Consider the following 12,840-nt stretch of genomic DNA (forward strand, 5'->3'; position numbering starts at 1 on the left):
ACAGCACTACCCGGGACAGCACTACCCGGGAAGACGAAATACCGGACAGTGACTCAGAGTGGATGGGTGGAGACGAACCCCCACCCCAAAGTGCCATGGACTCAGAGTGGGACGAAGAGCACGACACAACGCCACTGCTGTCACCAACACCCTCCACCATCGCAGAAACACTCACCACGGTTGGGCACTTTAGTGATGAGGCGTCTGGTACACTCACTGGTGCGCACAACACAGCCGTCCCGGTACAGCAGGTGGAGGTAGGAGCAGCAGAGGGACCGGGCGGTCGGAGGGCAGCCCAGGTCAAGCGAACATCTGCCGCCCAGATGGATCCCGGGTTCCTGCAGTTACCACACCCACACATAGATCCGATGCAACCACCGACACGGAGACGAGCGAATAGGGTGACGGGTGGCTTGCGGCGGCTGCGGTCGCAGGTGGAGGAGTCCACCCGCGTCCAGGAGCTGGGAGAGGTCCCGGTCATGCGTGCCACCCAGGCTGACACCGCACGGGTGGCGTCCGCGGTGGAGGCAATGGGTGCGACGGTGTCAGACATGGGGAACGGTTTGCGAGGCCTGGGGCCTTCCGTGCAGGCGGCGTCTGTGGCCCAGGAAATGGCTGCCCTCTCACAGGAGGCCATGAGCCAGTGCCAGCGCCAGATGGCAGAGGCGCTCAACGCCATAGCCCAGTCTCAGCAGGCCATGGCCCAGTCTCAGCAGGCCATGGCCCAGTCTCAGCAGGCCATGGCCCAGTCTCTGCAGGCCATGGCCCAGTCTCTGCAGGCCATGGCCCAGTCTCAGCAGGCCATGGCCCAGTCTCAGCAGGCCATGGCCCAGTCTCAGCAGGCCATCGCTGAGGGCATCGGCGCCAGTGGCCATGTGCGAGCTGGCGTCGCACTGTCGCAGACAGGGTTCGACAACCCCCTGGGCTCCATGGCTGCAAACCTGCAGACCCCTGTCGATACCAGCACGGGCCTCCAGGACTGGCAGCGCCAGATGTCGGGGGCGCGTCGGATGGCCAGTCCGTTCGCATCCCCCACCCATGTAGAGGCCTGGGGGCCATCGGGCACCCCGAGGGAGGAGGAGGTGGTGTGGTCCGTCCCGGCTCCCTCTGTAGGGGAGGTCCCGGTACACCGCGACACCTCGGACTCCCCCCCTTCCGTCCCAGGTGCATCGGGTGGGCAACGGGCAGGACAGGCTGGCAGCTCGCCATCCCAGTCGCCCGGGCCGCAGCCTGGCCCATCTAGGCCAGGACGCCTCAGGAAACGGCCGCCAAAGGGATCCGGTGTCAGAGGGCAGGAATCACAGGAGTCCACCTCCAGTTCTGCTGTACCGCCTGGGGAACCACGTAGACGTAGTCAAAGGGCCCGTAAGGCCAAACAATTAGACACTGAGTAAGTTGGCACGGGTGCAGGGCACAGATGAGTTTTAGGGGCTAGGGCACGTGCATGAACTCCTTTGGTTATTAAAGTAAATGTTACACCTACCGAAGCTGCCTTTGTGCTCTGTCCAAAGTGTGCGGGCGTGTCATGTACGTTGAGCGCAAGTGTGTGTGTGACGGGTGGTCTTACCTCAGCCCCAGGTGAGTCTGCCCCCTTCCCCCTGGGCCGCCATCAACATCCCCCGGGCAGAGGACGGGACCGTGCGCTGCAGTGTCACAGCCGCATGCAGGGATGGTCCGGGTGGATGGTGGTACTGTGGCCATGGGTCAGACATAGTCCAACGATGTAGAGCCAGGAGCTCATCGGAGGCGGGTTGTCATCATCCTCCATGGCCTGCGATAGACATGCGTCCACCCGCAACTGGGTGAGCCCGGCCCGTTGTGCCGCCGGTGGATCGGCAATTGGGGGTGGGGGGGTGGTGTGCATGCGGGTGGGGTGTGTGGGGTTGGGGAGGGGAGTGAGGGTGCTGGGTGGGTGGATGGGTGGGGGGTGTGGGTGGTCGGCTGTTGTCATGGTGTGCGGTCTGTGGCCATACTACCCGATTCCCACGCCCATCTAGTCAGTGAAGCGGGCGTCTATCAGTCTGTCCCGTGCCCGCTGGGCCAGCCGGTAACGGTGGACAGCCACCCGCCTGTGTCTACCCCGTCTGCCCTGACCATTGCCCCCATCCCCCTCATCTGGGGAGGACTGGGCCTCTTCCTGCTGCTCCTCCACTCCGCCCTCCTCTGCCTGCGGCACATCGCCCCTCTGCTGGGCTATGTTGTGCAGGACGCAGCACACCACAATGATGCGGCCGACCCTATCTGACCGATACTGGAGGGCGCCCCCAGAGAGGTCCAGGCACCTGAAACGCATCTTCAGCACGCCAAAGCACCTCTCGATCACTCCCCTTGTCGCTACATGGGTATCATTGTAGCGGTTCTCCGCCTCATTGCGTGGCCTCCGTATAGGCGTCATCAGCCACGATCGCAATGGGTAGCCCCTGTCGCCCAGCAACCAGCCCCTCAGCCGGGGATGGCGTCCCTCGTACATGCCGGGGATGGATGACCGCGACAACACGAATGAGTCGTGTACACTGCCTGGTTGACGGGCGCAGACGTGCAGGATCATCATGCGGTGGTCGCAGACCACCTGTACGTTCATTGAATAGGTCCCCTTCCTATTAGTGAACACGGCCCTGTTCTCTGCAGGTGGCCGCACGGCGACGTGCATCCCATCGATCGCGCCCTGGACCATGGGGAACCCGGCAACGGCAGAGAAGCCCACGGCCCGGGCATCTTGGCTGGCCCGGTCCACGGGGAAGCAGATGTAGCGGTGCGCCATGGCATAAAGGGCATCTGTCACTGCCCGGATGCACCGATGCACCGATGTCTGCGATATGCCGGACAGGTCCCCACTCGGTGCCTGGAATGACCCCGTTGCATAAAAGTTCAGGGCCACCGTAACCTTGACGGACACGGGGAGAGGGTGTCCCCCGCCAGTGCCACGCGGTGACAGGTGTGCCAGCAGGTGGCAGATGTGTGCCATGGTTTCCCGGCTCATCCGGAGTCTCCTCCTGCATTCCCGGTCCGTGAGGTCCTGGTATGACTGCCGGGGCCGGTACACACGGGGCGCCCTCGGGTGCCTCCGTTGCCGTGGGGCCACGACGTCCTCCTCCCCCTCCTCGTCCTGTCGGTCAGGTGTCCCTCCAGCCTGGGCGGCTGCCGCCTGCCCCTCTGCGGCAGCCTGCGCCGCCTCTCTGGCACGCTCCTCCTCCTCCTCCTCCTCATCCAGGGCAACATAGACATGAGCGGCTGCCACCACGGCGGCCAACATCGCTGGATGGTCTGAAAACATGACGGCCTGGTGGGGGGGGGGGGGGGGGGAGGGGAACGATGACATGTCATCATTGCCCATATCCCCTCCTCCCCCCAGCCAGGTGGCATGGACCGCATGGGTCCAACTGTTGGAGGCTGGCACCTGGCCAGGTGAACCAACTCATTTGCCCTCCCATCACCCACCCCGGCACGGACCCCCTCCCCAACCTCCACCCCAGCACGGACCCCCCCCCGCCCCCCCCCCAACCTCCACCCCGGCACGGACTCCCCCCCCCCCAACCTCCACCCCAGCACGGACCCCCCCCAACCTCCACCCCGGCACGGACCCCCTCCCCAACCTCCACCCCGGCACGGACCCCCTCCCCAACCCCCAACCTCCACCCCAGCACGGACCCCGTCCCCAACCTCCACCCCAGCACGGACCCCCCCCCCAACCTCCACCCCGGCACGGACCCCCTCCCCAACCCCCAACCTCCACCCCAGCACGGACCACCCCCCCAACCTCCACCCCGGCACGGACCCCCTCCCCAACCCCCAACCTCCACCCCAGCACGGACCCCCCCCCCAACCTCCACCCCGGCACGGACCCCCTCCCCAACCCCCAACCTCCACCCCAGCACGGACCCCCCCCCAACCTCCACCCCGGCACGGACCCCCTCCCCAACCCCCAACCTCCACCCCAGCACGGACCCCCCCCCAACCCGGCACGGACCCCCTCCCCTACCCCCAACCTCCACCCCAGCACGGACCCCCCCCCAACCTCCACCCCGGCACGGAACCCCTCCCCAACCTCCACCCCGGCACGGACCCCCTCCCCAACCTCCACCCCAGCACGGACCCCCCCCCCCAACCTCCACCCCGGCACGGACCCCCTCCACAACCCCCAACCTCCACCCCGGCACGGACCCCCTCCCGGCACTCCCCCGGAGCCCAGCCTACTCTAACCACCCCCCCCCCCCCCCCCCCCCCCGCCGCACACACACACAAGCCGAGACACACCTCTCCTCACGCAATCAGTCTGCGGCCACGCCATTTCCTGCCCAGAGCCAACCCCCAGGCCGTCACTCACCTCCTCGCTGGTCGGCGTGAGCCTGGAGCACCGGGTCACGCCGATGAAAAGGAGGTTTGATTGACGTCGACGTGAACGGTCATCACGTCGACGGGACTTCGGCCCATCCGGAAGGGAGAATATCGGCAGGCCGAAAATCGGCTGCCTTGCGCAGACCCGTGACATTCTCCGCGGCAGCGGCGCCATTAACGCCCCGCCGACTTTTCTCCCTTCGGAGACTTCGGCGGGGGCGGGATTCACGGCGGCCAACGGCCATTCTCCGACCCGGCGGGGGGTCGGAGAATGACGCCCCTGATTTTTAAGACTTGAATGCTTCATCCAGCCTAAAGCTACGAATTGTTTTAGGTTAGAACTCCCCCATGATGTTCATCAACAGTGATGGGAGGGCATCCTAGTTATGGCAGGAATGGCATGGAACTTACCAAGAGATCTCTGCAAAAATTACATTTGGCATCCATGATTAGCTGTTAAAAATGCACGGGTCTATCTAGTTTCTTTCTTCATGGTCACCTTTCTCTCTATATCTGACAGCAATGTCAACAACCAGAATGCTGACATATTTCTAATTATCAGCAAAGCACAGGTGATATTTAGAAATAAATAGCAGCTTTCTATTCACTTCCAAAATTCAACACATGTTTTTCTAAATTCAAATTACATCAAGAACATAAACTGTCTCTCATGCGTGTCTCTGATTCTCTCCCTGCCTCACAGGCATCAGTAATCTGATGTTCACATTTTCTAATTATCACCTCACGAAAGATGATAATTTATACAAGTGATAATTTAAGGTAATTTGATATTGACGTTTAACTTGTTTTTCTTGATATAAAATAACTCTAATTATGATGAGAACGATACTTTCTCAACAACTTGTATAGTGTTTTAACACAGTGAAAAATCCCAAAGAGCTTCACAGAAGCATTGCCAAACAAAATTTGACATGAAATCATATAGTGATATTAGGACAGATAGCCAACTGTTTGAGTCAAGAGTAAGATTTTAAGGGGCAATTTAAAGAGGGGTGGAGAGGTTTCGAGAGGGATTTCCAGAGCTAAGGGTCGTGGAATCTCTACAGTACAGGAAGCGCCCATTCGGCCTATTGAGTCTGCACCGAACCTCTGAAAGAGGACCTTATGTTGACCCGCTCTCCCGCCCTATCGCCATAACACAAGTTAATCTTGGGACACTAGGGGAAATTCAGCATGGCCAATCCACCTAACATGCACATCTTTGGACAGGGGGAGGAAGCCCACACAGACACAGCGAAAACATGCAAACTCCACACCAACAATTGCCCAAGGCTGGAATTGAACCCAGGTTCCTGCTGCTGCGAAGCAGCAGTGCTAACCACTATGTTCCCATGGTAGCTGACTCTTAGTAGCTGACTAAATCTCCAAATTTGAAGATGACACCAAGTTGGCTGGGAGGATGAGCTGTAAAGAGGATGCAGAGATCCTTCGCTGTGATTTGAACAAGATGAGTGAGTGGGCAAATGAATGGCGAATGCAGTATAATTTGCAGAAATGCGAGGTTATACACTTGGTAGCGAAAAACAGGTAGCAGCCTATTATCTGAATGGACATAAATTAGGAAAGGGGAATGTGCAACAAGACCTGGGTGTCCTCGTACACCAGTCACTGAAATTAAGCATGCATTTTCAGCAGGTTGTAAAGAAGGCAAATGGCATGCTGGCCTTCATAGCAAGAGGATTCGAGTACAGGATCAGGGATGTCTTGCTGCAATTATACAGGGCCTTGGCGAGGCCACAAATTGAATATTGTGTACAATGTGGTCTCCTTATCTGAGGAAGGATGTTCTTGCTCAAGAGGGAGTGCAGCGAAGGTTTTTCCAGATGGATTCCTGGGATGGCGGGATTGACTTATGAGGAGAGATTGAATTGGTTAGGATTGTATTAGCTGGAGTTCAAATGAAACATATAAAATTCTAACAGGACTAGACAGGGTAGATGCAGGAAGGATGTTCCTGATGTTGGGTGTGCCCAAAACCAGGAGTCACAGTCTGAAGTTAGGGGATAGACCATTTAAGACGAGAGATGAGGAGAAATTTCTTCACCCAGAGAGTGGTCGGATGGGAATTCGTTATCACAGGAAATAGTTGAGGCCAAAACATTGTATGTTTTCATGAAGCAGTTAGATATTACGCTTGGGGCGAAGGGGATCAAAGGATATGGAGGGGGGGGGGGGGGGGGGAGAGAGCAGGATTAGACTACTGAGTTGAATGATCAGCCATGATCATAATGAATGGCAGAGCAGGCTTGAACGGCCAAATGGCCTCCTTCTGCTCCTATTTTATTATGTTTCCATGACTTTTGGTTCAATATATTTTCTGAAGTTTCTCAACTATCATTTGAATACCAACTAAGTTTTTAACAAGTAATTTAATAGTTTGTCATGTTTTCTCTTTCTCTCTCGCTGAATTTTGGCAAAAATGCTCCCTATAAAGTATTTGAAATTCTTTCCAGCTTTTCTTCAGTTCATTTTGAAAAACAACCAAATGAATGTTGCTAATGACAGAGAAAAGCATTTGACTAGATTAAATGCAACCGATGCATCTCGAGAAACTGTGTACACTGCACATGGACAGAATTTCCTCAGCTACACAGTTAAAGCTATGGGCAAAAACAGAAGAATTTGAGGTCTTGGAGGCAACACTTTAGTGAAGGTATTAAGACATAGCAACAATTTAGCTGACAACTTTAATCAAGCCTTCGATTTTTTTTGAAGTTTTGTTTGAAACCTAATTTTGGGCATTAGCTAGAGAAAAAGATGGCAGAAGTTTTTTTAAAAAAAACGTTTTGAGTAATTGGATTCGTTCATCAAAGTGTAGCAGTGAATGTTGACATATGAAGCTTGAATACGAAATGGGGCATAAAAATTTACAACAGGAAGAGTGGGATAAATTGTGACCAAAATAAAACATGGCAATTTAAATATAATAATAATCTTTTATTGTCACATGTAGGCTTACATTAACACTGCAAGAATATGTGCAGGTACAAGATTTAAAAAAATACTAATCAATATCATGTGGTGCTGCATACAATGATTGAAGGCTGAGTGTGGCTTCAGTGGTAAGGGAATTAGATAATTGAAACATTGCATGCAGATTGAATCCCACAAGTCAAACATTCTGCACAGATTTATTTTTATAAAATATTTTGGCAAAGCTTGCCTCATTTTAACTTTAGGGGGTGGCAGTGACGTAGTGGTGTCACTAGACTAGTAATCCAGAGATCCAGGGTAATGCTCTGGGGGGGCCCCGGGTTCGAATCCCACCAGGCAGATAGTGGAAATCGAATTCAATAAGAATCTGGAATTAAAAGTCTAATGACGACCAAGAAACCATTGTCGATTGTTGTAAAGACTCACCTGGTTGACTCATGTCCTTTTGGGAAGGAAATCTGTCGTCCTTACCTGGTCTGGCATACATGTGACTCCAGATCCACAGCAATGTGGTTCGACTCTTAAATGCCCTCAGGGATGGGCAGCAAATGCTGGCCCAGCCAGCGATGCCCACATCCCACAAAAATAAATACCTCACTCTGGGAAGTAGAGTTACTTGCCACATTAAGAGCTTCTTTTAATAATAACTGAGGAGCTGACTGATGCAAAATTAACATACTATAATATATCTTTATGTTCAAAGTTTGTTTTAACAGCACTGGAAATATTCCAGTTCCAAAATGACTTTTGCCATGTCTGGATTGTGAATCATTGATCAATTAATGTTGTCAGAGCAATTTTTCAGTTGAATTATGTTAGGATCCCTACAGGGACCATTAGCTTTTCAACTGACATCTGAATTCCCAATGAATGATTGAAAGGATTATCTGATAAGATTTTAAGTTTTAAGACTTTTACTGCAACAAATGAACGAAAAGCAACGTTGACTAAACACTATTTTGTAAACAACTAATACACTGAACTACAGAATAGATATTCCCTCTTTAACTGTTAACACAACAGAAAACCCATGCCATGGGTATACTTCACATCCCACTCTTCACAAAATAACAGATTTCACAAGAACTAGTCCAACATTCCACGTTTCCAACAAGTTTACTTCTCCCTGTTTTGTCTTGAGAGTAACGTTGAGCAACTATTCTAAAGGCGCTTCCTTTTGCCAGGACAAATCTTCTGGAATCCTTAGATTGTCACAAGATTAGTTTCATTAACCCAAGACCACCCTCCTTCCTGCATTGGTAGCTTTTAGAGAACTTGCAACTTCTTCTCTCTGCTGACCACACTGGTGGCAGTCCTTTCTCTGTGAGACTTCGCTTTTTCTCTCTTTTTTTTAACCAAGTCTTGGAGACTGAAAGTCCATCTACAGTCAGCACAGCTGCTTTTGCCACAGCTTACAAGTATAAGCATCCTCTCCTTTCTCTCCATATAATCAACCAGGGCCCCCAGCTCCATAACAACCAAGCCACCCAGGCTTGGTGTCAAGCAGAACTTGTGGTCATATTACCCCCTTCATTCCATCATTTTACCTAGAATTAGAGAGACAGTGCCAAGATACAAGTATCCTATAAAACCTCACATTCCTAACAATTAACAACGGTTGTTCCAGATCACGGATGATAGCTTACCTTGTTGGCATAATGCTCAAGAGCACTAATGGTCTCCTGATCAACAGTGCCATCTGTCTGAGCATGCAGTGTTTCCAATCCTGCTTCTGTCTGCACAGCCAGGATTGTATTGGAACCCTGCAGGGAGACTGGGTGATGAATATAAGCTGTTGTACCATCCTCCAGTTGTACGGCTTGTACTGCTTCTGGGTCAAAATCATCTGGGAAAAAGGACGACATCCGTCAAGGTAAAATAACAGCCAGCTTTGCAGGATCATTTTTATACGAGAGTATCAGCACTGCAACCTAAACAATTTCCAGCAAGGTCCATTATTGATGGCTTTCTTATGTTTAGAGTCACAAATTAATGAACAATGTAACAATCTCAGTCAAATCACTGGATCATTTCCTAGCCTGAGTACCAACAAGCTTTGAATTGACAGCGTAAGATGTTATCTGCAAGATGGCACGTCTCTGGGCTCACCACCCACTCCAACATCAGCTTATTTCTTGTTCTGCATCGCCTCTACTCCACTATCAGCAGCTATTCCATCAGCCACTAAATGCAACCTGTTCCCTTGCTATTACCACCATAATCACACTCTTTCCTGTTTTCAAAATTTTCCTCAAGCTCCTCCCCACCCCCCCTTCCCATTGTACGTGTGCCCCCTCCTGACCATACTCTCCTTCCTGTTCAGTGTCCACATAGTGTTCACTACCTTGTGATGTGCTGCAGTGGGGATCTGTCTGGTCCTGTGGCCTCCAACAGCCGGTTCCCTGTAAACCAGGCTAGCTTTGGCGTGGGGTACCAACTGGGGATGTCACCCGCACGCTCTGGAGTTAAAACCCCACTGTGCGCTGGGGAATCCTGACTTGCAGCTTCCCCACATTTTTCTGACCCCCACCCACCTCTGGCAGGACAGTTAAGTAAAAGTCCAGGCCCGAGATTCATTGCTACCAACACAAACTAGAATCTGTCTGATTGAAGTTCTTGCATCTCACGCACAGAGGAATGAGACCATCACATGAAGGGGCCAAATTGAGATGCATTCCTATTGGTTAAAAAAGCAAATCATAACAAATCATCATTACATGACTGACACTGGTTACTTTAAATGGAAAGAAAGATGGATGCTTGCGCATTTATACCTCAGGACATCTTCAAAGCAATTAACTAAGCTCTCTAGAATTGTAGAGAAGCAACTAATAAACAAATCTACTGGTCAACTGGTTTCCAGTGGTTATCCTTCGTTCTTAATGATCATACAGCATAATCACTTTAACCATAGTTTCCTCCGTTGGAGAATTTGATGCCACCTGCGATTACGTGAAAGGTAATTTAAAAACAATGGCAGTGTGTTTAGGATTACTGAAGTTAAGTTTTTGTTGACACCCTCAGTGAGTTAATAAATATGTTTGTATAATCCAAGATTGGTAGGCTTGAGTCTGTACAACTAACATGAATATGAAACGAAGGGCGGAATTTTCCAGCCTCTCCCACCGACGGGATCTTACATTTGAATGGCTCGTCGTATCCGCTGCGGGGGAGCCGGCCATGGCGGGGTTGGAAAATTCCAGCCCAAGGTGCAGGGGAAAGAGCCCAAATTCCAATCTTTTTAAAAATAAATTTAGAGTACCCAATTATATATATATTTTCCAATTAAGGGGCAATTTAACGTGGCTAATCCACCTAACCTGCACATCTTTGGGTTGTGGGGGTGAAACCCACGCAGACATGGGGAAAATGTGCAAACGCCACACGGACAGTGACCCAGAGCCGGGATTCGAACCCGGGTCCTCAGCGCCACAGTCCCTGTGCTATCCACTGCGCCACGTGCTGCCCTCTCAAATTCCAATCTTAATGCTAGAATCATTTCGGGGCAAGTCAGCCTAAGAATCACTCACTAATAAAAAAGAACGGAGTTCGTAATTGCAGCCTGAAATCAGAATTGAGTAGCTACAGGTAGGAATGAGAGATCTGCTTACCTGGAATATTTTGGGGGAAGAGAAGGTATCCCCAAAATTGTGCTAAAGAAAAATGGTGGCTAGCAGAGATCAAGCCATGCAATAGTACCATATAGTGGGAGGAGGCCTGGAACGGCAGGAAGACAGTCAAATCTTGAAGTAGGAAAACGTAAGATTTTCCTATCATAAATGTTGACATAAGACACGCAAGTCAAAAATTGAGATACAGGATGCAATGGAAATGTCATTGCTGTAAGTATAGATGATCTGGGACTAGTGGAAACAAGCACTGCTGCCTCACAGTGCCAGGGACCCGTTTTCAACTCCGGCCTTGAGTCACTGCCTGTGCGGAGTTTGCCTGGGTTTCCTCCGGGTACTCCGGTTTCCTCCCACAGTCCAAAGATGTGCAGGTTAGGTTGATTGACCATGCTAAATTGTCCCTTATTGTGGAAAGGTTAGGTGAGGTTATGGGATTGCAGAGGGCTGGGCATAGGTAGAGTACTCTTTCAGAGGGTCGGTGCAGACTCAATGGGCCGAATGGCCCCCTTCTGCATTGTAGTGATTCGATGATTCAATGATTCTAAACAAATACATTCAGGACTAGTTTGCACGTACAAGCCCATACAACCGGCCTTATTGATAAAATATTGCACACTACCTAGTCTCACGTTTCACCCCACCCCCTTACCCAGCAACACCTCCCAACCTTTTGGGCACCATGAGGCAATTTTCTTTTTTGCCTTTTTAAAAATAAATTTAGATTACCCAATTTTTTCCAATTAAGGGGTAATTTAGGGTGGCCAATTCACCTACCCTGCACATCTTTTCGGGTTGTGGGGTGACACCCACGTAGACACGGGAAGAATGTGCAAACTCCACACAGACAGTGACCCGGGGCCTGGATTGAACCCGAGTCCTCAGCGCCATGAGGCAGCAGTGCTAATCACTACGCCACCTTGCCGCCCCTTCCAAGGGGCAATTTAGCATGGCCAATCCACCTAGTCGGCACATCTTTGGACTGCACTTAAAATTCTATATGATTCTGTGAAACCGGAGCACCTGGAGGAAACACAGGCAGATACATTATAATTGACAGTAGGTTTTCTGGATCAGTTCCAGCTTGATGCTGTCCTGCATAGAAGTAAGATTTCAAAGTACATTATGAGAATGATGGCTACCTTTAGGGGTGTGATGGATGAATGCAGTGCTGCCATCTTCAAGCTGTACAGCCTGGCCATCTTCAAAAGGCAGAGAGTCACCTGCAGATTTTAATATGTAAAAAGGTTTGACATGGAGGAGCAAAACAATGAGTTCAAGTTTACAATTTCAAGCTTACACTAATCACTTGCACTGTTTTCTAACCTCGTTAAAATGATTTTCTTCCCTTTTGAGGTTCACATTCTCCTGCTCGACGCCACAGAAAGACTGGGCAAGTAAGACCTTCCCTCTAGTTTTTCCATTTGATTTTCTATAATGACTAAGTCAAGCACAAAAGCAGTCACACACATTTATCTGTTGAGCATTCATCCCCCTGTTGAAGATCAGACCAATGTCCTGTTGTGGTGCAGATTGTGATGTATGTAGGAATTTTTTATATATATTGTATGATGTGTCTGTTGCAGTAATGTTATTAAAAGAACTTGAGTTAAGATATCCAGATTATATGTCTGCTAAAGCTGTGATTAAGGAGTTAAGAGTTAGGCAGGCTGTAATGTCACTGGGTCTGGGTCTGTTTTTAGTTTAGATTTTCAGAGTTTTGCTCTGGGTTCTGAGGAAGGGAGTTGAATTTCTCAGAGTGACTTCTGAAAACCTCTCTCCAAGGACTTTGTGAATAAATCTGTAAGCCACTAAGTGTTAACTTTATTAATAAGAGACATTTGACCTGTGTGCGGATTTTGCTCAATTGAAATTTTGGAAGGTGTACATAGAGTCATCCAGACTCGAAACGTTGGCTCCCTTC

General features: G+C 50.8%; 1 protein-coding gene across 1 annotated transcript in view; it reads right to left on the reverse strand.

Annotated features, from left to right (window-relative positions):
- Nucleotides 1–12,840, reverse strand: part of LOC140393893 (zinc finger protein 76-like) — a 126,665-nt gene that overhangs the window by 33,320 nt on the left and 80,505 nt on the right. The window contains exons 4-5 of the mRNA XM_072480489.1: nucleotides 12,059–12,139; nucleotides 8,937–9,136 (exon numbers count right to left, since the gene is read on the reverse strand). Of these exons, the coding sequence (XP_072336590.1) occupies nucleotides 8,937–9,136; nucleotides 12,059–12,139 (281 nt within the window). The remainder of the gene's footprint in view (nucleotides 1–8,936; nucleotides 9,137–12,058; nucleotides 12,140–12,840) is intronic.

The sequence above is a fragment of the Scyliorhinus torazame genome, chromosome 17 (genome assembly GCF_047496885.1).
Source record: "Scyliorhinus torazame isolate Kashiwa2021f chromosome 17, sScyTor2.1, whole genome shotgun sequence".
Lineage (NCBI taxonomy): Eukaryota > Metazoa > Chordata > Chondrichthyes > Carcharhiniformes > Scyliorhinidae > Scyliorhinus > Scyliorhinus torazame.